Consider the following 27,505-nt stretch of genomic DNA (forward strand, 5'->3'; position numbering starts at 1 on the left):
AGGAGGGTCAGTGTCAAAGCAAATTTACCAGATCAGGCATCAGCTGTGCTGAGCTCATGCTGGCAATAGGAGAAGAAAAAGATAGTGTCCAGCTCTGACAACTGGACAGACAGAAGCTGAGAGAGCTCCCAGCATCATCTAAGCTAAAAAAAAGCTGCTCTAACGGCAGACAGCTGCTGCAGCCTGTAGCAGCTGCTTTGCTGACCACAGCCAGGACAGAATAGCTTTTGTTTCGGGTCCCACTGGCATACCCGTGGGTGGAATAAAGTGGCAGAGCAGGGACATGGGTCTGCTCCAGCAGTTGATGCCACACTTGCCCTTTCTGGTAGGGTTTGTGCTCTCAGCCACAGCAGTGGTGAGAGCAGGGCCAGGTCTGTAGGATCACTGTGTGTTCCGTACCACTCCTCTGTGTCATCTTGTAAAGTCTTCTTCCATAGACAGTATCAGTCTCACTGGCTGTTTGCTATCATCACTTTGAACTCTAGAGTGGTTTTCTGAGGGTTTCATTTTCCCCTGATTTTTTTTTTTAATAGTTTGAACAAATAATAAAGATCTGTGAATGAGCCCAGGAAGTGGAATACACAATTCATTGCATCCTTTAGAAACCTGCTAATTTGAAGGAAAAAATCTTGTGAGGGGATGGGAGCATACATGGTTTGAATTGTGCCACCTGGCCATTTCAGTCCCTGCTTGGGTTAAAAGGAATGCCAGGTTCTTTTCCTTCTGTGGTTCTATAGATAAAAGACTTTTTGGGTACCTTGTACTCATTCTTAGGTGTCTGGTTAGATAGAGATGTAATATAACAGTGTGAGATTGTTACTACTGTAGTGCAAAGATAGTTTGTGCAGAAAAATGTTGTTACTCATCTGTGTTACCCTTTAATAATACTGTGGAATATTTTTGTTGCAGATCCTTGATGAAGGACAGTCTCCAAAGCACAGTCAGTGTCAGAGTCGTGCTGTTCACGAGTGGAGTGTGCAGCAGGTTTCCCACTGGTTGATGAGCCTGAACCTTGAACAGTATGTTTCTGAATTCAGTGCCCAAAACATTAATGGGGAGCATCTCCTTCAGCTGGATGGCAGTAAGCTCAAGGTAATTAATTAGGCTTCAAGATTAACTGATGTATTTTTCATCACTTTAAATCATCTCAAAGGCAGTAAGAATTCACCCAGAAAGCAGCAAATCCTTGTGCACAGAGTCATGATAGGCCAGAATAATAAACACAAAGTATAAAGCTATGGTAGCGCTTTAAGAAGTTCCCATATGCACTTGGATTCCAAAGCTTCAGAAATGCAAGGCATTTGCTTTGTAAGAATCCTGGGTGTGTATAATGAGGTACATTATACACCTGTATTTGCATGTGCAGATCATACAGCAGTGTGTGAAAGTAGTATTTTCATGCCTGTATTTCTCACCCAGCTCTGATTTGTGAAAGGGTGATTCTGAGAAGACAGTGGATAGACACATATCAGAAATAGCAAGGGAATAATGGATTAATGGGATATGGGAGGCATAAGCTGATACCAATTGTAGTATGTTAGAACTAAATAGGGTTTTGATGTATAAAGTATGCATTGATTCTTGTAGTAAAAAGATGAGCCTAGTTCAGTCAAAAATACAGGACAGAGTGGCAGGAAGCTCAGTAGATCTGAAAGTCCAAGTGTGGTGTTTCTCTTCTGAATTTTTTTGGTGGCACTTCACTATGTGTCTTAGAAGACTGCAGGTGAACTTTTGACTGGCATAGCAGTGAGAATTTGGAATTCTTGTTCTGTGTGGACTTCGATGATTTCAATAAAACAATTTATTTGCCTAATTTGAGCAATGAAATCAACACTGGTTGTGGCAATGAGGTCTCACTTTAATATTCTAGAAGTAAGAAGCATGAAGTGTAGTACTTGCACATCAGTGATGCATCTGAGTCTCTGACAGATTCACTTTGTTGTTACAGTCTTCTAAGGAGAATTTGAAATAGAATATGAAAACAAAACGTGATAGATTAAACCATAAGAAATTCTTTTAAATTTTGTTTCCCCACCTCAGGCTCTTGGTATGACATCTTCCCAGGACAGAGCAGTCATTAAAAGAAAGCTAAAGGAAATGAAAGCATCCTTGGAGAAGGCTCGCAAAGCTCAAGAGAAAATGGAAAAGCAAAGGGAAAAGCTTCGAAAGAAGGAACAAGAGCAGCTGCAGAGGAGATCAAAGAAAACAGACAAGTGTTCATCAGATGCAACAGAGGGCACTAATGAGCAGTGACAAGCAGAGGTGCTGCTGTGTTTGGCACGTGGAGGCATGTGAAGGAGAGATAAACTTATATCCACTCTGATGCCCCTTCAGCTTTCTTGTGTTCATCACCCAAGATCGTGTAAAGAGAGATGGGGGCTGTACATAGAATGACTAGGGAAATTTATATTGTGTCGTTTTCTTTCCTGCATATCCAGTTCACGCTCGTAGCTGTTGCCATGTGAAATAATCCCAGCCCCTCAGTTTGTTCTGTTCTTGTTGACAGCTAACAGATTTCATTTTTTGTGTGGTGGTATTTCCTTCCAAACTACTCTTCTCTATTGAGCTCTGTGTGTTTGGTCACTTCAGTAACCAGCATGATGCCGAGGAGCATGTCCACTGTTTCACCTCTTCTGCAAAGGATGGCCAGTCAGTATGGTTGGGGAACATTTCTTCAGCTGGGTAAAAGGAGTTGTGCTCTGTCTGCTAAGATTTGACTTAACTTTCTAACTGGAAGTTCATCTTCTTTACGGTGTTTGGATACTCAGTTCAGTCTGCTGGAATAAGTTCCATCTTGCATCAGTACCTTTAAGCAACACTGCTGTGAAAACTGTTCAGTGACTTCTTATACACTGGAGATAAAGACACAAGAGTCAATGTTCTCCCTGGGTAAAGGACAGGAGGTGAAACTCTTTCTGTTAACTGTACAATAGTTAATCCAGGAAGGAGGCAAAGCCTTAAATGGTTATGTGGGTTTACACAGAAATCTGAGGATAACATTTATCCTTTAGATATCTGAGCAAGAATGAATTTCTAACTAGAGCACAGCATATGAATCTGTATAAATTTTATTGTGCTCCCAGTGCGTAGGCAACTTTCTTATAGCACACTCTGCTTTGTTTTTCATGTGTTTCATACAGGAAACTGGGTTTATTTTGTTTTAAGTTGGTTTTTCCCCAGGCAAAACACCACATCTTCAAATTCATTCTCCAGTCAGTAAGCATTGGGGGAATAAGCTTTGTGCTCTGCTCTTATGAAGGTATTGGAAACAATTATCAAACTTGAGTCTGCTGTAGATTTTCAGTTTTTACTGAAGTGCACTTTAAGAAGAGAAAGATGAGTGATTCTGTTTAAAATTAAATTCAGTACATTGCTGTTAAGGTCCATGCTGCCATGGAGGTGATGGTTACTTAATCCAAAGCTCCCACATTTTAACTGTTTTGATTGATGTATTTAAAGAATACCCAACCAAAACCTGAATTTTTGGGCTTTGGCTGTAGAATGTTTTGATGGCTTAGCAGTGGCCATACTTCAGTGATTTCTGGGGTGTGTGAGGCCATGGATGAAGCCTGCTGTGTAGTTCTGACTGTGACAGAAGCAGGGTTTGGTGTTACTGCCTCACCAGCAGTACTGAACTATACAGGATTGCTTCAAAAGACTGGACAGACAATGGGCAGATCTCCCAAATGAGGAGCTGCAGGCATGAGCTGACTGCTCTACAGTCAGAGCTGACTGTGTACGCTTGAGAAACGTCACTTCCCACTCATGCAGCCTGCAAGTGGCAGTCTTCATCTAGCTGTGAAAACCCAGAAGTTGTTTAAGATGGTGATGCAAAGTTAGAATCTTGAACTTAAAAATGCGCCAGCCTAGAATTGAAAATTCCTCTGAAGAAAAAGCATGTTTGCTTTGGCTTGGCTTCTCTTCTGCTCTGTACTTCATGGCATTCAGATTTGTGTGTGCAAAGTTCTCTGAAGCTCAGATTTGGAACATTTAGGGTGTACTGTTAAGAGTTACATTTCTTTTGATCCTAATAATTTCTTTGACATGTAAAATGGTGTGTAAACTGAGAGAGCCTGGTTCATTCAAAATTAATACACAACAGATCTACTTAGCATTAGCTCTATTTTTCCTTCCAAATCTAACTTCTACAAGTTTTTGATGTATATTTTATTCAGATCTAAAATTTAAATTGCCATAAAATATACTTGCTGATATTTCTAAAGGCTTGTGATACTTTTCTTGAGATAAACCACCAGCAGCAAAATACACCTGCTAACCCAAATTACACATTGCAGTAAATCCTTCTGTGTTCATTCATAGGAGAAGAAATTTACAAATGTTTAACAGCCTCATAAAAGTAGCATTCTTAGAGTAAGAGAGGTTACCTGGAAGAAACTGGAAATTTAATATTTGAAATGCAGTGTTGATAAATACATTAGATGATGATTTTCTTTTTAAATTATGTTTACATTGTAGTAATGTTTAAGTGGTTGTATATAATAATCTCAGGTGGTGTCACTGTTTTATGTTCTTTTTTTATTTAGAAACCAGAGCAGATTGCTTGGCATTATATATTGAGTTTTCATTCCTGTTTCTTAGAATGGTGCCTAGTTAATCTTTTTGTAAATCATGTTACTTATTCTGCAGAATTACTAATTCAATTTAAGTCCTTTAAGTATTCAGGGGATTTTTACTGCTTTGTGATAATGTTATTTTGTTATTCTCAGACTAAAAACATCAACAAAAATCTAACCTAAAAAAACCTAGTGGCTTACCTTTAAATTAAAACCATTAAAATGCATTTTGATCAACATGTGACAACTAAGGAAATGGAACAATGACAAGAGTTTTGCTGTTCTTTCTGTGATAAAAGATTTATGTGGTTCCTTTTATGAAGTACAGTAACTCAATCTTGGGAAGTGCAGAAACGTCACTGGATAACAGACATGAAGCACAGTTTGAAACTTTTCTCGCTGTTCTATAGGACCTGTAAAGTTGTGTTGCAATTTCTTTTTCCCCTTGTACTGTATTATGACTTACAGGAAACAAAAGGTGGGTGTCTCATCATTCTTAACTTAAACTTTCTGTAAACCAATGCTAAGTCAGACTAATGTGGGACTTAATGTAACAAGAAGAAACAAATTTGCTAAATTTGGTAAATGGCTAGACAGCCTTTCTCACTGACCTGACCTGCAGGCATAATGTCACCTATATTGTGTATTTCTTTGTGGAAGTAAAGCTGCTTTTATTAGGCTGACTTGCCTGGCCACCACTGAAGTGCTGTGCAGGCAGTGTGGTATTTCTACACCTCAAGACATGTGCTTGTGTCATTGTTAGACCTGGGTGACTGCAGCAGGCTGGCCCAAGCTATTTTCTCCCTGGTTAGGGTGTTGGGCCTGTTCTGTAAACTCTATTTCTGCTCATTGCTGTAGCATTGCAAGTCGTGAATATATAGGGCCTCTAAAAAGGTGAAGAACGGAGAATTAGGAAAAAGTGAAAGTCTCAAAAATAGAAAATGAAATATACAACACTGCAGGCTACTTTAGTCCTAAAAACACTAGTGCTTATACTGAGAGTGTGAGGAGAGCAGCGGCTCCTTGTCCTGTTCAAATCAGCCAAACATACTGACTTTAATCACCTCCAGCTTGTATCTTCCCATTTCTTCACGGGTGGGTTGCTGCACCCTTGCAGCTTCCCATTAAAACTCCCTGTTGGGTTTCAGTTTTCCCCAGGAGACCAGGGCCAGGGTGTGAGGAGGGAGCTGCACCCTCTCACTGCAATGCACAGAGTTGCCCACTGTCTGCATTTCACCCACTGCCCTCAGCAGTGCTGCTGGGGGTTGCTGGGAGTGGAGCTTGTTCAAGGTCATGGGTTCAAAATACACAGTGGAACAGAAACCAGTGATAAAAAGCTGAATGGCATTAGATGTCTGTATTTCAGTGTAAACAAATGCTTTTGTATTTTTTCAGCTTCTCAAAAATTATTTTGCAATGGCATCTCTTCTGCTATGGCTGTAGTCTGCTGCAGGGATACCACAAGAATTGAGCTTTTACTAGAATTACTGAGCAGCTTTCCTCTAAAACCTGCCAGCCCTTAGCTGTCATTAACATTCAGAGGTGCTTGACACTTGAGATCAGGGTTCCTCATACGTTATTGCTTCTCTCAAAGCCTCCTGTCCTCTTGAGCTGCTACACCTTCACCTCCTGGCTCATGGACTGGTGGTAAGAGGTGGGCAGTGTCATTTTTGAGAATGAATTGTGTTCCACTTCCAAGAGAAAGAAGAGGAAGAAATGCCACTCTTGCACATAGTGCAGAATGTACTGGTGTACACTTGTACTGTTCTACAGTAGTATGGAAGAGGATCATCATGTAGTTGGGTGTCAGTATTCTAGCAAGGAAACACTTCTTTGTGTGTTTTTAACCCCAACTTTGATTTTTATTGAGCACTTTCAGCAGTTTGTTTCTGAGCAGGATGACAGGTGAAATCCAAGGAGACTTGCCCACTCACTAGAGTGGAGTGTGGGTCATCTGCAGATGGCACAGTCTCTTTTGTTAACCTCCCTGTGGATTTTACTGGACTTTTTTCTGTACCTGTGAAACCGATTTTTTAAAGCTGTAGTATCTTAGTCATGACATTCAACCCTCCAAACCCTCAATACAAAATGAGCTTTCTGTTACTAATCAGCTGTACCAGCTGGTACTTTTTGCTTTTAGCATTAAGTAATGATTTTAAAAAACGCACATCTTCCAGGAAGGTTTGGTGGTAGTGCCTTGGGCTGCCTGTTTCTTTGGGAAGTGTGGATTGTGTTAAGAACAAGCTGTAGGGTTTGTGGAACCTGCTGAGTTAGCGGGTCTCTTATTCCAGAGAGGTGAGGAAGGCTCACAGCTCACGAGATCAGATCCAACCCACGTAACCCAGGAGCTCCTGATGGGTTTCCAGTGGGAGCTTTGCCACTGCCACCAGGGGAAGTGGATTTGGGCCCTGTGCAGAAGTGTCTGAAGGAAAGGGGGATCTCAGGGCACCAGGCATAAGGAGTAACCAGCCCATTAAGAAGTGAAGAGTGCACAATGAACATCTTCTGACTCTACACTTTCCCATACACATTCACTCAACAACTGCTTTCATATTTCCCAGTCACGTTGCAACGGTATCTCACTGGTCACTGACAAGTGTTACACATATTGCTAGAAGACCAGGCAGCTAAAAGACTAAAATGCACTGTGCTTACTGTAAAAATTGGCTTCTTACATTGTTTCTTTTTATATGGTTAAAGAGATAGTTGTGCTTCAGATTTTTTCCTTTTTCTGTTCTTTTTTTAAAGAGGTCAAATGTATACGAAATGCATGTTACCCTGAACTTTTTGTTTGTACATCTTGGTGTCTGACCACCTGCATGAAGGACACAGTAGTGCCATGTCTGAGCTTGTTCTCTTGTGCTTGGTTGATATGAACTTCTCTAGATTGTTGAGTTTTCCCCAAGATAACTTTGTTTAATATTTAGTTATTGGGAGACATCAAAAGAAAACATCATGGTGGCCCTTTGTTTTCTTACAAAGTTGAAATACAAACAAAGCCTTGTGGTTTAATTTGTTAGTGTAAATAAATTTCTTGCCAATGAGTATTATTGTTGTTAGACAACGAATGCAATAAAATGAGAAATCCTGAATCTTTATTAGAATTTGTAATGAGTCCTCACTTTTCTGCCCTTTCCTTGGTCATTCCAGAAGAAATAATAAATGGTGAGGATGACTGGACAGCTGCATGGGTCAGGCTAGGGGGTCAGGTGAATATGTACCTTGCCCTGCTTGTTCTTTGCTTCCTTCTGCTCAACTGAAGATTATTTTAATCCCAGCTCTTGGCCAAATTGGCATGATTCATAAGCCTCCAAGTGGGTCTCATTTATACTCTAACTACGTAGAAAGAAGTAAAAAAAAAAAAAAAAAAAAAAACTTTAAGGAAAAAAATTGTATTTTTTTCTTCATATGTAGATAAAATTTAGCATGCAGTCTTTTGCTGCAGGTTGATGTAAAAATAGGGTGTTTTCACATTGATACTGGTCAATGTTTGTGTGTTTAAAAGATCTGGATTGGTTTTGTTACATAAAAACATTTTACACTCAAGTGTAGGTTAGTTAAAATGGGCATTTTATACATTCAAAGTCCAGCAGTTCTTTTACTGAATGTGTTTAATACATCTTTTATTTATTTGATTTTAGTAAAGCACTAATTTAGGGAAAATTGAAGGGCACAGACTGTGCAATTTCTGTAGTTATTTCAGTGGGTTTACATCTGGCAGAATCTAGGCCAAATACTGTGCACTTAATCTGTCTAACCCAGTTTGTGTTTCCTAACGACTGAATCATAAATCTTGCCTTCCTCTAATACAGCCACCACTGCAAGAAGATAAAAAGAATCCTCAATTCATAAAATTATTATCTTAATTAAAATAGATATACTAAGAGGCTCTAGGTCCACAGCTGACATGTAAAATGTGTCTGCTCAGCAGCTCCCTGGGCTGGTGCCATCTGTACATGTCTTGTTTGTGCAGGTTGTCTCAGATAGCTACTGCTGGGTTTTGGAAATGCCCAGAACTGCTGCAGTCTCTGCAGCATCTTAAAGATGATGGGTTATGCCCTCCTTGGGCTTCCAGGCCTGCATTTACTTTAGCATTAATTTAGTATTTATTTTTTTACTTTTAAATTTCATTTATATAAATATTTAGTATTAATTTACTTTAGTATTGATTTAGTGTGCAGGTTACCTTGTAATTTGGAAGCCAGGCTTTGAACTGCTGCATCTTCCTGTTCCTACATCACTGCTGTTTCTGCACTGAGGCTGCCAGGAGGTAGAAGCTGTCCCCCAGCACTTGCTGCTCAACACCTGCCCAGCACCATGGGAACACTGGTGTCCCTGCTCCAATTCCCACCTCTGGATACCTGTGGAGGAGGTTGGCAATGGGCTTCCTGCCCTGCCTGCCTCAGGTCAGAATGTTACTGGAACAGCAGATGGCTATGATGTCTCTTCTCTCAAATGCTGTGATAAAAGAGAAGGCCCCTTGCTTGCCCATGGTTCAGCTTTAGGCACACCGACAGAAACTCCTCAGCACAGGAGCAGTTCAGAACAGAAAAGAAAAGCCAGTGACGAGTGAAGATAGTCTTGATTTTCTGAAAGGCCAAAACAAATTTAAAAAATAGAAGTTTGACAAGATCCAGCAACATGTAGGTTTTCTCATTTGAAGATGCTTTAAGCAACAGTAAAATAGGAAAATAATGCTTTGATGGGTTACTTCTGCACTGTTGAGGGAAGTGGCTGTTGCCCTTCTACAACCAAAGAGTAAATCCAGGACCTGCAGAGTGGCTGATTGGCATTTCAGCTGTGTCACTGCCATTAACATAGGATGTAACTGTTTAGAACATAGCAATTCAGAACAAAAAGTGGCAGAAGCCACTGATGGCTAATCACAAATGAGTGAATAGCCAAACCTATCCTTACTGTGAGAACTTCTTTCAGAGCAATTCTTTCAGCTGGGGCTCTGGAAATGACATCAGTTCTTCAAGGCTGAAAATGGATTACAAGTTCCTGTAAGAAAGTACATCACTTAGGAGGGAAGCTGCAAGTGTCCTGCAGGGAGAGGAGTTACTAAGGAAGGAGCAGGAAAGCCAGTTAGGTAATGCCAAAGTACAGCAAAGAGATGAGACAAAAGCTGCCCTCATTTAGGGCTGGCTCTGCTCTGTGGAAGGGCTGCAGGCCATGGGCAGCAAAAGACTCAGAACTGCGATCCAAACCGAAGAGTCCTTGCACCAAAGCCTTCATGGGCAGACAGTGAAGCCTGCGCAGTGCTCAGGTCCCCAGATAACTGAGCATTTGGGAGAGGAGCTGTGAGCAGTTTGTGCATGGACCTGCTAATGCAGAGCTGCCCCCCAGAGACACATGCATCAGCTGTGGGATTACCTGACACCAAGTGTGCCCCTCGGCCACCACTGACCCCTGCAGCACATGCTGTTTGGTACAAAACATCACAAATAACAGGACCACTGGGGGTAGGCAGGTGGTACGAGCTGTCTGCCGTGGCAGCAGAGGGCAGCTGCTGGCATTTGGAAGGGCCAGCGTGGCACTGGCTGTTCTTCAGCCTCACACAGCTTCGTGTGCCCAGGGATGTGCCTTACACCACGGTGTCTGTGCCAGTGAGCCAGTGGCGGGGGGGGGGGACTTGGGGTGGAGCAGAGGCTTTCTGGGGGCAGGAAGGGATGTGGCAAGACCCACAGCCCACTCAGCTGTGCAGAGGAAGAGGGATGACACCCACCTTCCCATACAGCAGCACAGCCCAGGCCACAAGCCCTGGCTCTGACTTCCTGCTCATTAGAGCTGTCCCTTTGGCTCAGGAAAGGAGCAGTTTCTCCTTTCCTACCAGTGGGTGAAAGCCATTAGGCTTGTTAGAAAGGAAAGGTGCAGGAGCCAAGAGGTGTCAGTACACACACATTTACTGTCCAGGGCCACTGCTCACCCAAAACTCAGCCTGCAGTACTGCCTCTTCTCAGCCAGAACAGCAGAACACAGACACAGGAGAGTTTGCACATACTCCAAAACCTATCTCAGTGTTTGGGCCACTACAGAGCAGGTTATTTGGTCTGTCTTAAAGGCAGAAGCACTCCTGTGTTTTTTGGACTTCCCCTCTACTCTTCAGAGTAGAGGGGCTGTGGCTGGTGCTGCAGCAGGCGGCAGGAGGGAGCAGCAAAGCCAGCTTAGCAATCGGCACCCAGGGACTGGCTTTCTCTTCCCATGCTTGCACTTCAGGAGCAGCCTTTCTTCTCCACAGTGGTGGAAGAACTGCAGTGAGGAAAAGCTACTGCATCAGCTGAAGAATGGAGAGGGGCTGGTGGCCCTCAGGGACCTCTGTGGCAGCATTCGGAGGGGCTGCCAAGATGCTGAAAAGGGCCAGTGCAGGCAGGACAGTGGCAACCCCAGCAGGAGAGATCCCATGTCTAACACAGAGCTTTTAGCTGAACGTCAGCAACTCTCACAAAACTGGAGAGCTGATCACAGGTGGGAACTCTCACAGAAAGCACAGCAGGAGCTGCTCTGAGGATAAGGGCATCTACACTAATGCAAGAAAAGCTCGCTCCACGAGCTCCAGCTTCAAAGGATACTGAGTTCAGTTCATTGCTAATGACATCATCCCAAAAACACTAGCTGAAGGAAACCTGGGGGGCTTTTGGCAGTGCAAAATGTCAGCAACTGATGCCAGGTAAACATGAAGGGCTGCCTGGTGCACAGCTGTGCCGCAGGAATTGCTCCACACCGGCTGAAATTAAACACAGAACATGCGTGACCATGGCTCAGGGGAATAGCTGCCAGGTGCCCAGAAATGCTCCCTTTGGGGTGACAGACAACAGGAACTTCTAATGCACTTCCTGCTGAAGGTGTGCAGGAGGTGTTTCCTACTCTTTAAGAAAAAAAAAATGCTTTTCTAAATTCCCTTCTCCCAGTAAGAAACCTCTCCAAAGCAATTCCCTACTCTTTTCTCAATAGATTAAAACAAATTTATGAAACTGAAGCAACATTAGGAAATGGCTTTAAGGGGGAAGGGGAAATGAATGAGACTAAAATAACATTTATTCTCTTTCCAGTTATTTTGGAAGCATTAGGGAAAGCCAACAGGAAGGTTTGGAAGAAAAACCCCTAGAACAAGTCCCTTGGAAGGCCCAGGTGTCAGTGACAAGAATGCACACCACACCGGTAGCCAGCAATTCTCATTTACAAAATCAGATTTCTCATGGGGGAAAAAAACAACCAAACAACAAACCAGAAATCCAGCCAGCACATTGTTCAGTGTCTGACAGTTTAGTCATTTGCAATACAAAACTGAACTTCAAGGCTACCCTGTGTTAACAACATAGGGTCCTCCCCATTACACAGATAAACTGATTTCTCACCTTCAATTCCATTTCCTTTACTATTGTGTAGAAGTCTCATTTTGGAGAGGAAGGCTAAAATACATTTCCATTACTGTAGTTAACCCTTATTGGAACAGTCTTGTTGTTAGCAGATCTAGCAGAAACTAAGTGAGTTCCCAAGGAATTAAATCCTTTCCACCGCAGCAGGTCTTCCCCGTGACGAGCTATAGATCACAGTAGAGAGCTCTGTGGAAGACTGTGCCAATGAGCAGTTTTCCCTCGTAGATGGATGCCACTGAGCTTCCCTGCAGCACAGAGCCATTGTCAGAGTAGACACGTGTCACCACAGGCTGCTCCGAGAGGATGTTCTGGATGCGCAGGACCTGCCAGAGCGGGAGGATACATCCATTGAAATGGTCACAGGTGAAAATGCACAGGGATAGGGGGAGCATCAGCATGTTAACTTAAACAAATTAGTAAGAATGATTAGCTGCTGATAATTGCAACCATGTGATTCCTGTAAGAGAGCTTTAGTGAAGCATGGTCCATGAATACTGAGTTTTTTGGGGTTTCTTTAGGTTTTTTTTTTAATAGTTGTTGTACAACATCTGTAAAGAAGTAAGGCAGTTGTCCCCACCACTAGGAACATGCATATTTTTTTTCCAGACTAGGAATTAGTTAATATCTTCTTATTTTCATGTTTCTCACAGACAGAGTAAACAACTGCCTGGTATCATAAATCTCATGCTATTGAACATGGTAATTTTGAGAAGTGTCTTACAGGGAGCTTCAGACAAGGCTGAAATCAAATGGACAGCAGCCAGCTGCACTCATAGCCACTATCTCCCTGATGCCAGTACCTCACTGATTTCTTAGAAAGAATTACAGTGTTACCTACAGATGAACTACACTTGCACAGATTAATCATTCCTGTGGAAACATTTCTGGTCACACTCTGCACTCAGTCAATTATATTTAGCTTGGCAAAGAGGTGCTGGCTTGGTAATTAATGCATTTCATCAGAATCTGTGTGCGTGCCCACAGCTGCACAGAAAGTGGCCTGAGAGTCCAGAATTACTCTGGTCACTCTGAGTGACTCTGAGCTACTGGTTGGAAATTATTTAGTTATTGCCTATTGAATAGGTGATTGTTAGAGAGTATATGCTGATCAGGCTCTCACTTGGGTGCAGAAGCCAGCTTGGTCTCTGCTTTAACAAAGCACTTTGTGCCAAGCACTTTGTATGAAATGCATTTAAAGTTATACCAGCATCATTTAAATAAAACAACTTTCTGGCACAGACATAGCCAAGAGACCAGTGATGTCTCCCGAAAGGCACCTCAGATGCAGGAAGATTTTCAGGATCATAGTAGAAGAGCTTCATCCCATTGGGATGACATCCTGCCCAGATGTCTCCAGTGTGAGGGTCAATAGACAAGTTATCGACCAGAGTGTCCAGCTGCAGCATCTGTCCAACACAGAGGAAAAACAAAAAGTTAAATCTATCAGAAATCCTGGAAATAAACTACAACATAACCAACAGACTTGTCTCATCTGACATAACTTAGACAGTTTTTTTTTTTTTGTAAGAAAAACTTTTTCCCCCATTTCTGTTTTCCTTTTCCCACGGTATGCATCATCCCCACCCCTGTGCTGTGAGAAACCAGCTTGCTGTTCTCAGCTTCCCCCGTCAGCTCATTCACACCTACAGGTCTGTGGATGCTTTCAGTGCTCTGACCCACCTGCCTGAGGCAGCCTTCCACTACAACTCAACAGCATTCCCAAGGATTCTTCCCTGCTTGTTGGTGGGAGGGTGGAAGACCTGAAACTCTGTAATGGCAGGAGCCACCCAGATCAGAACCCAGATCAGATCATGCTGAGATACCAAGCATTCATCAAAACTTTTCTGTTCAAAATCTAGATTTGCCTCTTCTTCATGGAACAGCAGCACCTTACCTTCACATGGGTTAAACTCCAGTTAGCATGTTTTTCCATGACATAGACCTTGTGATCCAATATATCTGCAACATAGATGTACCTTCAAAAGAAAGAAAAGCACCTCATAATGTATATGAGTAAGCAGACACCAAAACCAGACAGTTCCTCCTGTGCAAGCCCACACACAAAGAGACATTGCAAGCCAGCCACAGAGCACTGAAGACAACCTGCTGAGTGCCAGTGCAGCTTCACACTGTGCCAGTTTTCCCATTATGACACTGAAAGAAGAATTGGAACCAGAAAGTCACAATTACGATTTTTTTTTTTTTTAAATCACCTGTCAGCACCACAGGACTGTTTGATTTAGTCAAACAGATGTAGGACTGTGGAGCACTGCCTGCTTGCAGAAACCCTGCCCCATTAATCCTTGCAAGCAAGACACACAAACTCCTGTATCAGCTGGTTAAAATGCAGCAACTGTTGACCTTATTGCCTATAAAGTACCACACAGTGCAGCAAACATTGCTGCTAAACTTCTGTGCTACAAACACTCTGCATCACTTGTGTGGCATGGGCAGCACCTTGCCTTACGTGAACCAGTTCAGACACCTGACCACAGAGGTACCACCTGCACAAATTAGCATCTCCAGACACTTCTGTGTGATCAAACAAAATCTAATGTAAGGAGAAACTTACTTCCTATCGGGTGAAATGTTAATTCCATTGGCTGAATAAAACCCAGATGCAACTTCTTTAACTTCTTTTGGACTGTAGTAAACAACATTTGACCAGGTTAAACCCAAGAACATTTCTAAGAACATCAAGATGAAGTCGGAGAAGTAGTGGTCATTGGTAGCATAGAAACTGTCTGGTCCCATGGCTACTATATCATTCACACTAAAAAAGAAATAAAGAGTTGGAGAAATTTTAAACAAAATAAAAATTAAATGAGAGGTATGAAGGACCTTTTTAGGACTGCCCAGAATACAGTCAGGACATGGTCATTAATGCCCATAAAGAGGCTGCAATTATAGATGTATTTCAAGTAGTCACCAAATTATTTAGATCCTTTTTACTTCTATTTTCTACTACTGCAGTGCTGACACCTGAACATGACTATATGGCATCAGCTAAAGATCTGGCTACCTGACTGTAAGTACATGGAAATGATTATACAATTATTATTATTTTCTTTTTCATTACATTCAAGTAGAAAACAGAACAAGTAGGTGGTGTGACAGCTTTATCAATCTGGCTGTTTATTTTACAATCATATCACAGTAGGACAGATCAAAAAATTTAATATTAAAAAAAAACCCAGAAAAAGCTAAATGTATGTTTATTTTTACAGTGTAGAAAATCTAGAGAATAAAATAGCTGAAGACTCATATCTGCAATGACCTTAGTGTGGGTTACATGAACAAAGGAGAAATGGATGCCAAGTTAATTCATTGGCATCAGTCACAGCAGTGCTTAAGACTAATTTAGTGATACAACTACTAAAAATCTAATTTAGAGAAGAGATTGAAGAAACACTGCTTTTGATTACACAGATAAGAAGTAATCAATAACAGAAACAGGGATGCTGGTTAAAGAGGAAGTATCTCATACTAATAATAGCCTAAACCCAAAAATCATCCTACACTGGATTTCACCGATGCAGCCTGATCTGAGGGAAGACTGTATTTGAGTCCAGTACCTTGTCAGAAGGTCATGTCGAATGGTTTTCAGGTGTACAAGAGAATTATCATCTTCTATAAATTTAAACAATTCTACTGTGCTCTTCTGATGGGGATGGTTCACAACAAAGAGGTACACGGTGTCATCTTGAAAAAGAAATGGAAACAGCTGAATTCTCTGCAACAGTTGGTGTGGCTGAGCACCCCCAGCCCTGAGGCAGCCTCGAGTACAGAGCACCTGCTGAGTTTGGTGTCTCATGGCTCTGCAGAGGCAGAGGGACAAGTACCCACATTCTGCAAAATGCCTCCAACCACATCCAGACCTCCAGCTGCTTTTCTCCCAGGCTGCTCTACAGGGAACTGCTGTGACAACTAGATTTTTGCTGTTTCTCCCAAGGAAGAAAGAAGTGACCACCTCATCCTTATACCCAAGCCACTGGGTTTTGCAATCTGTGAAACAGCCCCAGTCAGCTGGAAGAAGGGTTTGTGGCCCAGGCAGTTTGGGTTTGTCTACCACATCCCCTGGGAGAGGGGAAGGAGCATCCTTCTCCTGCATTCTGTGCAGGGCTGTAGTCCATCTCCCCAGCCCTTCTGGCAGGACCCTACATTAGCCACCACTGACTCTTCCAACACCTTCCCTTAAAGGGTGACTGTATGGGGATGTAGGTCAAGCTGCAGCAATTGTTCTCTTTATATTTGAATAACTCTAATTGCCCTGCTAAAATCCCCAATGAAAGGACAGGGAAAAAAAAAAAACTTTATTGATAATCAGACCCTGACATAGGAGAACATATATTGGAGAAGAAATCCTGGCTTGGCCAAAGAGTAACAGAGGTTTTGGTGATGTACAGAGATTTGATAATTTCCTGTTTTGCCACAGAAGTTTCCATTCTGGGCACTACTAGTCAGTGAAGGATGTATCTCCTCAAAACACTTGAACATGGTGTAAGACAGATGTAAACATAAAATCAATTTTCTGCAGTTTTCTACTCTTTTACCATGTTTTATTTCCTTTTAAAATCCAGGGCATCTTTCTGTTTCAGACAAACTGAAATTCTGCAGAAGTGTGTTTCCTTTAGCAACTGACATTTAGAAAAGAGCAAACCAAAGGTAAAAAGACCCCAAACCTTTTTGTCTTCTAGCAAGAACAACCATTGAGGGTGCAAGGCAAGGCTGCAAAGGGATTCCTGATTGTGCTCTCTAGGCTGGTATTTGCCACCATCTCGAGCTCTTTACCTCTGTCTATGTAGGTGCTGATTCCGTGAGGGTTAAACGATGCCAGATCAAACCCTCGGCTGATTCTCAGTTCCACTGCTCTGGGATTGTCTTCATTCAAATCCATCAAAAATATTTCACCTGGCTTATCCGGAGCAAAGCTCTTTAATCCTGGATATTTCAAGCCCTGTAGAATCCAAACATAAGAAAATAATTCCTGGATAAAGGTAAACAAGAGCATCACAGGGCTGAAAAGGCTGGGGCGGTGATGGGACTTACAAGCACACATGAGGATGTCCCTCTGCTCCAGGCTGCTGGGCAGTGAGGGAGGTGCAGGGACTGGCTCTGCCCACCCCTGGCAGAGGGAGGAGGCTGTGTGGGGGCACAAGGTGCCCAAGGCACCATGGTCACATCTCGTGTGTCTGCAAACTGACACACAGTGGGGACAAACTGGCAGCCCAGCCAGACTGCATCACACATGGTGAAGCCATGGGAAACAGCAGCAATGCACAGCTCACAGTTCCTGGCATGGATTTTACAACATTATCATTACCTTGGTGCCCCTGGAGCACATAGATGAGAACATCAGCTTTTGTTTTAGAAAATAATCACCAGCCATCCCAATTGCAAAGCAAAGCTTGAAAAACCTATCTCCTAAAGGCTAAAAAAAATCAGGAACAGCAAAATCTATACATAAAATTTGATTTTTTTTTTTAAGTTACGGAAATAACACATCTTAACACGGCAGAGAATTGACATCTCAACATTTCAATGAGGCAGCATGGAAGAAAGTCAAGGTTACGTGGCCAGGTAAGTCTGTGCAACAGGATACCTGTGTCAGAGCCACCAACACCACTTCTGTGTCAAGAAACATGTTTCCTCAGAGGGGAATGACAGCTAAGACAACACAAGATTGGGCTCTTCTTTTGGAGCCACTCAGCCTTGTAGAACAGAGCCCCTCCTGCTGTTTTCACCTATGGTTTCTGCAGATAAGGAAGCAGGCAAGACCCAGCATGGGGAGGTGGCATGGGAACTTACAGAGCTGATGAAAGCCAGTCCATTGGGAAGTATATCAATGTCTTCTGAACCAGCTTCTGCAAAACACAGATAAACAGGGGTTTTCAGGTGACATTAAGTATTTCCCATTGGAAAAAAAATCCCTTTAACTACAATTCCAGCTCTCATGAATGACCCTTTCTTATATGACCGCACACATGATGAAGTTTGGTGGAAAAGACCACACTGCATTAAAAGACAGAAGACAACACATCAGGTTAGGAAACAGTACCAGGGTTCACCTATTTTGGGGGCGCAGGGGTGCCCCTGCAGTGGTCAGGTAGTCTCCTACCCAGCTACACATGCCCCTAGATGTGAGATTAATCACCAGGTGTGGGATGAATCACCAGCTCCTGAGGATGTGTTCTGCAGCAAGCAATTAGTGTGGGCAAGGTTTCCAGGCCAGGACCATACCCTTAACTCAGGCCTCAGGCTTGCATAAGGCAGCTGTGGGAATTGTGCACACCAGTTCTCCTGATTGAGCTGGGACACTTCATAAAGATGGATTGCCAAATATTTAGTTAAAGCTCTCAAGTGACAGAGAACCTACTATATCTGTAACAGCTAAGGGCTTTCATAGTTAGACCTCACTTTCAACTACAGGTAATCACTTCCAATATTGCCAGTTCCTGTAGCTCCTGTAATATTTTTCCCTGCTAAGAAAGGAAGATAAAATAAAAACCCTTCAGTAAGAACACTAGAACAATTTTAGGCTTTCATCAAGCACTCTCCAAAGAGCTTTTATTCCACTGCTGAAGCCTGTTTGCCATCCCACGTTTGTACCGCTCCCCTGAGAAGCCTCCCCTCTCTTCTCCAAATCACCAGCAAAAACAGCATTCCTCACAAGCCACTTTCCAGATGATGAGGGAAACCACCCAGGAGCATCTGCTTAAAGAAAATTCTTCAGCAGGTTTTCTTTATCAGAGCCATCAACCCCAGGTTTTTCCACCCAGCTGTCCCACGTCTCCACACCCCCTCCTGCTTTGCCATAACCACACTTGTGAGCCTGCATGGGTCACACAATCCCTTGCACCTCAACACCCCCATCCAAGGAAGCACCTGCAAATTTGAGCTGGGTTTACTGTTTGCTTTTAAGCAACTCCTATTTATCCAAGCACTGGTTTGGCTGGGCTGTAATTTATCCTGGGGTCACTGACAGCCTCTGTGGAGAGGAACCAGAACCCCAAATTCACCCATTCAGGAAATTTCCTCCCCAGCTCAATCCTGGGAAGATGCAGTGGCACAACATCTCACTTCTGGCCAGGGCCAGCTCCTCCTTGGCCTCAGCAAGTTCCTGCTCTGTCCCATGACAGCAACAAGCAGAGTATCCCTGCCTTCTGAAGAGCAAAAAGTCTGAAAATGCATTTTGGGAGGAGTCAGCTGCTATCCCACACCTAGGTTCTAAATTTTGACTAATTCAGGCAGGAGATAACATCTGTACTGAAGTGTCCAGAGACACTTAGAGCCTGTATTTTTCAATTAAAGTTTTGAATTTGGGCTCTTTTTCCCTTTTTTTCTCAGCTCAGCTTACATTCTGGTTTAAGCCACAAACTCATTTCCTTTGCCCCACTCTCTCCAGCTCTGGGTTAATTTATAAAATGGGGTTAGCAGCAATTCTCCACTTCCCAGGATTGCTGCAAGGCTAATAGCATAAATAAGTGCTGAGAGGTTCAATTGCCATGGTGACATGAGCTGGACAGACAGCTTTTACTGGCAGCACACACTGGCGAGTGAATAAACAGAGATCTTATCATTTATCGCTGCTGAATCAGTGAGGCTGCCAAGCAGAAAGATGAGCAGGCTAATTGGGAGCAGATAATTAAAAACCACCAGTTTCCGGCGGAAGGAACGCAGTGAGAGCCCTGCACCCAACTGCTTCAAGAGAAACTGCCCAGCAAAGCACATTTTGGGTGCTCCCTGGCCAGGCCCTGGAATGTGTGGAAGCGAGTGGTGTCAGGAGAGCAGTGGAATGCTGAGTCAGCACAGCACTGCTGACTCAGCACACCCTGGAGGAGCTGCAGACACACAGCTGGCCACAGGGACTCTCCTGCACACCCTGTTTTGGGAGGGCTCTGTGCTGCTGCTGCTGCTGCTCCAGACACTCTGTGAGCCGGCAGAGTTAGGAACTGACCCCTTAGCTATCACTTCCATGCATTCTGTTGTTTAACTGTATCACCGAGCCCAGATTCTCCATGGGATTATGTGAAGAAGGGCATTTAAGAAAAATCAGAAGATAGTGTCGAAAAGTGCTGCTTACTTTAGAAATGTTGGCTTTTTATTGTTCTTTATTTTGTCTTAGTATGATGTACTCTGCAGGTGTATCTAATGAAAAAACCTATCTGGATTTCATGTCCAAAAGTGTGACACTGCTTTGCCCATATCCCACAAACTGCTCCAAGATGCAAGTATTCGTAGCAACTTCTGTAGTAGCTTCTTGAATTTCAGGAATTAGTACAGGAGATATGGTTAGTTTATTATAAACCAGTAACATGATAAGACACCAATAAAACTCAGAAGCTAGTGTTTATTCTACAAATATAGCCTTTCCTACGTATTTGTGAATGAGGCTTAGGAAAAGCTGAAATTTCAGTTTGTTCACTGTGTGCATCTGTGCTTATACTGCACAATATCTGAAAAGCAGAATAGATTAAAGTCTTAAAAAAGATAAAAAATGAAACTGTACAGAAAGAAAAGGGTCCACTAGAGAAGTCTTCCATTTACTCGGTGTTTGCTTCACTTACTATAAATCCATCACTTAAAATTCACAGATTGTACCAGAGGTTTGTTCTTCTTTGTACAGAATGAATAGTTCAGGGTTACTTTGCTCAGATTCAGCTGATCCAACTCTGGGACCTATGTCACATTTAAGAGTTCAGAAGGACTGATTTAAACATTAAAATAAAGAGAGATTGTTTATGCAGCTTTATCCTAACATTTTAAAGGAAAAAGGCCCAGGAGGCCAAAACATCCATGTACAAAGACATCCTCACACAAAGTCACCCACACAAGCAAGCTTGCAGATCCAGTACAGCAGAACCCCATGTCTGAGTGGTACTACACAGGCAGCATTTAAGCTTTAGGGATCCTTGGTCACCCTGAGTGATATAAGCCCCCTAGTCACAGCAAATGAGTTTTAGAAGATATTTGAGTGAACATGCCAACTTTTAAGTTTGTACAATCCTTTGTAACTTCTCTTTCTGCCACACTGGACCTGCTAAACTAATTTCTGGTGATTTTTCTGAAAAATAGAAAACTGCAGAGCAAAGGCAGGGCAAGGATGCAGTTCTCTGTGTGAAAGGACAGCGTTAAGAAAATCCAGCAAGAAGCAGAAATGAAGCTCTGTAAATGGATCCACTGCCTCTAAGCAAAGACAGGTTCTCCGAAATAACCTAATCTGCATGTAAATGTCAGGCACAAAAACCAAGATACTATTCAGAAATGAAACACAACTCTATTTGTCTTTTCCAGGTTTCCTTCTTTCCTCTTTTTTGCAATTGTGTTGCAAAAAAGTCTTAGAAAGATTGCAATAGTAATATGCTTAAAAAATCACTCATAAATTATTTTATATTCATCACCATCCAACAAGCATTATTCATTGTCTTGTATGAGTAAATTACAGTTTAATCTAGAAGACCTGGAAATTTTTTAATGCAATTTTTTCTGTACCTATTTTCAAGCACAGGAACTCCTTGTATATGCATTCATAGCAGCAATTTGACTTTATAAAGATGTTTGAATCCTGACACGAGGAAGAACAAGATTTATGAAATCAACTCACTGACTCAGCAAACTCAAAGGCAAGGCTGTAAAAGCTCATCCAATGATTTTTTTACACATGAAAAATCCAGAAAAATGTCACCATAATTTAAGACATTTCCAAAAATAGAAAGGAGGGGGAAATCCTTAGCTATCAAGCCTGCATTGGGTTTTTTTTGGAGAAATGGAGACACAAAAAAATAATCAATTTCAAAGCTATCCATTTTATAAACTGGTGTTCTGAAATGGAGAGAAAAAAACAAGACAGAAATACTGCTGTGTGTCAAACACATGGCCCAAAGTACAAAGTCAACATTTCAGCCACTCTGTTAAACCTCTCTGCAAACCAGACTAAGATGACAAACATGACCTCTCGCTCTTTGGAACCTCACAGCTGCATTGCACAACAGAGCTCATGCTGCAACCGCCACCACAGCACCAGCCAGCTCCTAAATATCCCCAAAATGTGCAGCTGAGGAGGGACATCCCACCTGGCATCTAGCAGCCACTCCTTTGCCATGTGCCTGTGGCCCTCTCCTAAAGCTCCCACCCCTGCTGCACTTCCCATCTCCAAGATGCCACCAGCTGAGCCACCTGTGGGTTCCTGCCTGAAGAACCAGCACACCTCATCTGAAAGCAAAATCACTTCCTAAGTGGTTTAGCAAAGCAGAGGTGTTTGCAAGGTGCTCAATTCCAAGAAAAGGAAAAGAAACTGAATATCAGCTTCTACCCAGCTATTTTTCCAGTACCGTTTTCTTCCTGCAGTTTCTCCCTCTTTCCAAGTCCAAGTAGCAAATGAAAGTCAAATCAGCACTTTGGTTTTGGGATCAGGCTTGGAAGCTGGCTTTAAGAAGCCGTGACAAAAGAAGGCTGGACAAAAGCAATGCGCTCAGTAATTTTAAGCACGTACCGATCCCTTTAATGAGCCGGCAGTTCGGGAGGCTCACTGGGGCGACTTCCCGTGAAGCATTGAGTCTGTTCCTGCAAGAGGAAAGAGCAGGGTTAAACAGCACACAGACAGTTTTAAAACAGGTAACTTTCCTAGTTTTCAGTTTTCTTGTCTGCCATGTTGCAGCAACAAATCAGCTGTAAAATACTGAATAAGCAAACTCCAGAACCAACAACAGCAACTGCCCCAAATCACGGCAATGGTTTCACCAAGGATTAAGTGATTCTTCTACACTGAGTAATTTCAGAAACTTCATTTTGTTCATGAGCTTCAGCAATAAGCTTTCATGACCCGCTGCAGCTCAGATCATAACATAACCACACTTTCTTCAGGTTTCAGACACCTAAATATAGAAGCACCCTGGAGTTGGGACTAATATTTCACATGAGGAGAGAGCGATCTACTGCAACCCACTGCCTATTTTTGGTGACTGGGCCACCAGCAGCTGCACTTTCTTCATTTTTGGTCTGCATTCAAAAGCAGCAATAGCAGTGTTGCAAGGCAGGAGTGATCATTTCCTTACAACAAGCAGGACTTAGTAGTATGGCTTTCAGCAATTACCCTATCCCCTCCTCTTCTCTCCTGGTAACCACTCCAAGCATTACCTTTCATCAGTGTGTATTTCATTCATGAATGCTCATGAAATTCCACCTCTGGCTCATACTTCATCGTACAAACAGATACAGACAGGCACACACAAGTTTGTGTTTTTCCATTTCCTCAGTTCCAAACTGTTTGCAAATCTGCATGAATGACACCTCACAACCAGGAGGTTTGACCATGCTGGTCCACAGTGACACAAGAAAATATGTTGCATTTCTATGTATTCTAGCGTGCTAGAATTTAATTTTTTTTCTGCCCAGAAGGAAGCACTTAACCTAACACAGTAACTATTATATTAATGTGTTGAGGCTATTACTGCATGCACAGGAAATTCTGAATGCAGAGATCCCATAGCAAAACCTTGTCATGTTTATGTTATAGTTTTAGGCATAAACAAACTAAACAGCAGTATCAGTCAGTGATATGAAAAGTATGTGATACAGCTGAGCACTGCAGGGTATGTCAGCCCTGCATTTTCACCCTCCCAAGCCCACCCTCCCAGCAGAGGAGGTACTGACAGAGGATCACGCTGGCTCCCAGCCCACAGACGGCGCAGGAGGGCTATCAGCTGCTCCCTTACCCACTGGCATCCTGGCACAGCCAAAACCACCAAGCCCTCGAGGGTGGCTCAGAGTGATCCTGCCTGAAGCTTGCACTGCTGCCTGCTTAGGGCTTTTCCCTTCCCTATTTTCATCAGCTTTTCCCAGGCAGGCTGCAAGCCACCCTGAGCCAAAATCACAGCAGGGACTCAGCCAGCAGCCAGCAAGGGATGATGATATCCCGACAGCATTCCCAGGGAAACACTTCATAGGCTGGAATGAGAATAATTCAAAAGGACACTAGTCACAAGCCTGCAGCATATATAGAGGCTTTTCCAAAATGTGTCAGTTTATCTAGCTCAGACAGCCTCAGCCACGCAGCCAGATGGCCCAGATTACAAACTGGCCGTACCAAGAACAGCCTGGAATATGGAGGACCTGCAACATGTGTGGGATGCAACTTCAAAGAAAGCAAGAGGTTTTTGCTACTTGGTGCAACTCCAGTGCATGGCACCTTTTCCCTCACATTTTCTCTTTCCAGTTTCAGTCCTCCACCTGCTGTCCTACTTCATGGGACACAGACCATAGGCCTTCCCTTTTCTTCAGAAGGAACCCGTTGCACAGTCAAAGACCTCTTTTAGTTTTTCTCACCTCTAGACTAACCAATCATGAATCTTTTGGTTTTTTTGATTCTGGGTTGTTTTTTTTACAAATTCAGAAGGAACTGGACAAAGTCTTTGCTGAATTCCTGCCCTCTGGGTAGGGGATGAATAAAAGAGACCCTTGGCAAGAGCTAACACCACCTACAGTTTCTCCTCTCAAGACTGTTAAATTAGTTTTAGAGTACTTTGTGATCTGAGGTTGTGTGTTTCCAAACTTGGCAACTGTCTTAAGACTGCTGGTACATTGCAGTTTGCAGGAAATGCAGCACACAGGAAAAACCCACAGAGAGGCTACAGAGACGGGGGATCCTGTTTGCTCACAGAGCTTCTCCTTTACCAGATTCCTAATGTTTCATTTATTCATTCAGTTTGGAGGAGAGGTGGAGTCCCCTGCTCTTCACAGCACTTTGAAATGGCTCACCCCACTAAAGCCTGGGACTGTCTTCCAGTTCTGCTATCCCACCTTATGCAACTCCGGGACAGGAGGGCCCCATTACCACTGTGGCTATCACCAATAACACTTGAGGTGGATTTAATGCAGCCATCATCCATGCCAGGTGCCAGGGTGCAGGCACTAAAGCTCTCCTTCTGTAGTTGGATGCAATTACTATATACCCAAAGGTCAATTAGCTGGATGAATCAGGCATTTGGAGTCCTTGTGAACTTCAGCAAAATTATAATGACTTAGTCACCTTCCAATATAGTAATTCAGCCTCAGTTTTGTGACCTGAAAGGACCAGTTACACATTTGGGAGCTTTCAGGACAGAAGCCGCTGTAACACCAGTGTTCACATTCACGCCTCATGGCATGAGGTGTGTGATATGGAGCATGACATGGCTGGGTATTTCAGCTCACAGCAAGTGAGGTCACAACTCAGGATCACCAAAGTCTGTGTTCCATCAGAGCAAACCACATGTACATAGGGGCTAATTTTGTCCAGCTTTGGTAGAAAATAACCCAAGTTCCTGGCAAATTGTTTTGGGGTTACTGTTTGGCCAGCTGGCAGGAGATGAGGTAAATTCACAGACAGTGCTTTTGGCACATCCCTGTTAATTACAGGCTCTATAAAAGCAGAGGTGCTACCCCCCTGCCCCATGGCACCTTCTCCCCTTGTCCCCCTCGCTCCCAACATCATCCTGGCGAGTATTTCACATCCATTCGGTGCAAAGGGCATTTCCGCTGCATAACTGGTCCCGAAGTTAGTTCATGCCGAAACCGGATGAAAAGGGCATCACAGCGCCTCTATTTTCTCCGGGAAAAGAACGGTTCCCTTGATAATGTTGACGGCAATGATGATGATGATGACGAAGAGCCCTTTCCCTCTGGCCGACACTGCGCTGATGCAGGGGCAGGTGTTCGCTCAGCTGTGCCCCAGCCCGGCTGTCCCGCCGCTCGGAGGGCGGAGGGAAGCGCCCGCCGCCCCGCCCGGCTCAGCCCCGCACCCGGGGGTCGCTCAGCCGCGTCCCGCCCCACCGGCACCGGCACCGGCACCCGCGGCTCCGAAACCCCGCTCACCCACCGGAACGCCAGCAGCCGCTCCGCAGCCAAGGCTGCCGCTATCCCCACGAGAGCCACCAGCAGCAGCTTCCCCATGGCCGCTCCGTCCCGTCCTGTCCCGTCCCGCCCCCGGGCCCGGCGCTGCCCCCCTCGCCCCGGCCCCGCCCGGCCGTGCCCGCACCCGCGGCACCGGGCCAGCCTGTGCCTCCCTGCGGCCTCCGGGCTACGGCTCCCCCGGAAAGGCAGGAGCTCCCACTCCCTGCTCCGTTATAAAAAAATATACGCCTTGTACAAAAGTAAGTGTGTCGGACCAAGACTGCGTGATGCGGAACGTTCAGGTGCTCCGTGTACGCCTCTGCTGGAATGTGCACGCTAATATGTGCACATACCAAATACCAAAGCTCCCCCCGCAATGATGTTTCTTCCACTGCCACCCTCCCACCGATACCTTTCTCCTCTGTGCAGGAGAGGGGCTGCAGAACCCACCTCGGGGCTCCAGGATCCCTCCATGCAGCAATCGGCTTTTGCATCATCTTTAGTGCTGGCCTCCCTGTGCTTTCTGCTTTTTGGAGGAACGCACTTGGCAGGTTAATGGCCCCACTCAGCAGTTATCTTTCCCTTCCCTGCTCAGTGAATGTCCTCCCCTGCACACATTCCTTTGCACTTTTCTGAACATCTGAGCAATCACTTAAAAGGGCTTTTCTGCTCTTTTTGCCCTCGCCCTCAAGGCCAAGCAGATGCTCCGCACTTAGTAGTACTTCAAATAAAGCGTCTCAGGGAAGAGAAGTGACTCTAAAATACCTTTCCCTCTCAGTTTTGGAATACTCCTTGACCCTTTTCTAGTCCTTGAAAACTTTGAAATTATAGATAGATGAGGCTTTTTGGGAGGAATGCATGGGGTTATTGTGACCCAAGTGCAGGATCTGGCACTTGGCCCTTGTTAAACCTCATACCATTGGCCTCAACCTATTGATTCAATCCAGATCCTGCTGCAGAGCCTTCCTACCCTCCAGTAGATCAACACTCACACAAAGCTTGGTGTCACCTCAGACTTACTGAGGGTGCACTATATCCCCACATCTGGATAATATATTAAATATATTAATCAGGACTATAGATAATAAATATAAATAATAAATATATTAAACATTTAATAAATATATTAAACAGGACTAGCCCAAATTCTGAGCCCCAAGGAACACCACTCATGACTGGCCACTAGCTGAATTTAACTCCTTGCACCAACACTTTTTGGGTCCAGCCATCCAGGTATTTCACCCAGTGGACAGTGTACCCATCCACACTGGAGAAGTTTCTCCAGAAGAATTCTGTGTGAAATGATGTCAAAGGATTTATAAAGTATAGGTAGACACATCCACAGCCCCTCCCTCATCCACTGAGCAGGTCACTCTGTCACAGGAGGAGACCAGGATGGGCAAGCAGAATTTGCCTTTCACAAGCCCATGCTGGCTGGGCCTGATCCCCTGCTTGTTCTGCACATTGCATTTGATGGCCTTCAGGATGATCTGCTCCATGATCTTCCCTGGCACTGAAGACAGGCTTGACAGGACTGCACTGCAATACTCCCGTTGTGTGAGCCTCCTCACCCTGTTTCCATTCTAACAACTGTATCATGGTTTTTCCTGCTGCATGATGAATTCCTGCTCCTCCTGTTTGTTGCCCATGCTGTATGTACTGGTGCAGATGTTCTTGATTTGG

At 43.8% G+C, this 27,505-nt stretch overlaps 2 protein-coding genes across 7 annotated transcripts in view; one reads left to right on the top strand and one right to left on the bottom strand.

Moving 5' to 3' along the window:
- PPP1R9A (protein phosphatase 1 regulatory subunit 9A) overlaps positions 1–7,672 on the top strand; it is a 131,898-nt gene extending 124,226 nt beyond the window's left edge. For all 4 annotated transcript variants that reach the window (XM_015618034.2, XM_015618035.2, XM_015618036.2 and 1 more), the window contains 2 exons: positions 910–1,092; positions 2,041–7,672. In XM_015618034.2, coding sequence (XP_015473520.1) covers positions 910–1,092; positions 2,041–2,253 — 396 coding nt within the window. In that variant the 3' untranslated portion in view covers positions 2,254–7,672. The remainder of the gene's footprint in view (positions 1–909; positions 1,093–2,040) is intronic.
- A 3,918-nt stretch (positions 7,673–11,590) lies between these two features.
- LOC107200070 (serum paraoxonase/arylesterase 2) lies at positions 11,591–26,357 on the bottom strand. Of its 3 annotated transcripts, none has more exons than XM_015618039.2 (9): positions 26,273–26,357; positions 22,446–22,516; positions 17,762–17,817; positions 16,745–16,910; positions 15,529–15,655; positions 14,526–14,726; positions 13,848–13,929; positions 13,231–13,359; positions 11,591–12,276 (listed from the first exon to the last, which is right to left on the bottom strand). In XM_015618039.2, the coding sequence occupies exons 1-9, from the start codon at positions 26,317–26,319 to the stop codon at positions 12,118–12,120; spliced, it is 1,038 nt and encodes a 345-aa protein (XP_015473525.1). In that variant the 5' UTR covers positions 26,320–26,357; the 3' UTR covers positions 11,591–12,117. The 3 variants fall into 3 exon arrangements, with proteins under 3 accessions (XP_015473525.1, XP_033367743.1, XP_015473524.1); XM_033511852.1 differs by having other exon boundaries at positions 26,235–26,311; XM_015618038.3 differs by lacking the exon at positions 26,273–26,357 and adding an exon at positions 25,809–25,916.
- Positions 26,358–27,505: the final 1,148 nt, after the last annotated feature.

This window comes from Parus major, chromosome 2, assembly GCF_001522545.3.
Source record: "Parus major isolate Abel chromosome 2, Parus_major1.1, whole genome shotgun sequence".
Lineage (NCBI taxonomy): Eukaryota > Metazoa > Chordata > Aves > Passeriformes > Paridae > Parus > Parus major.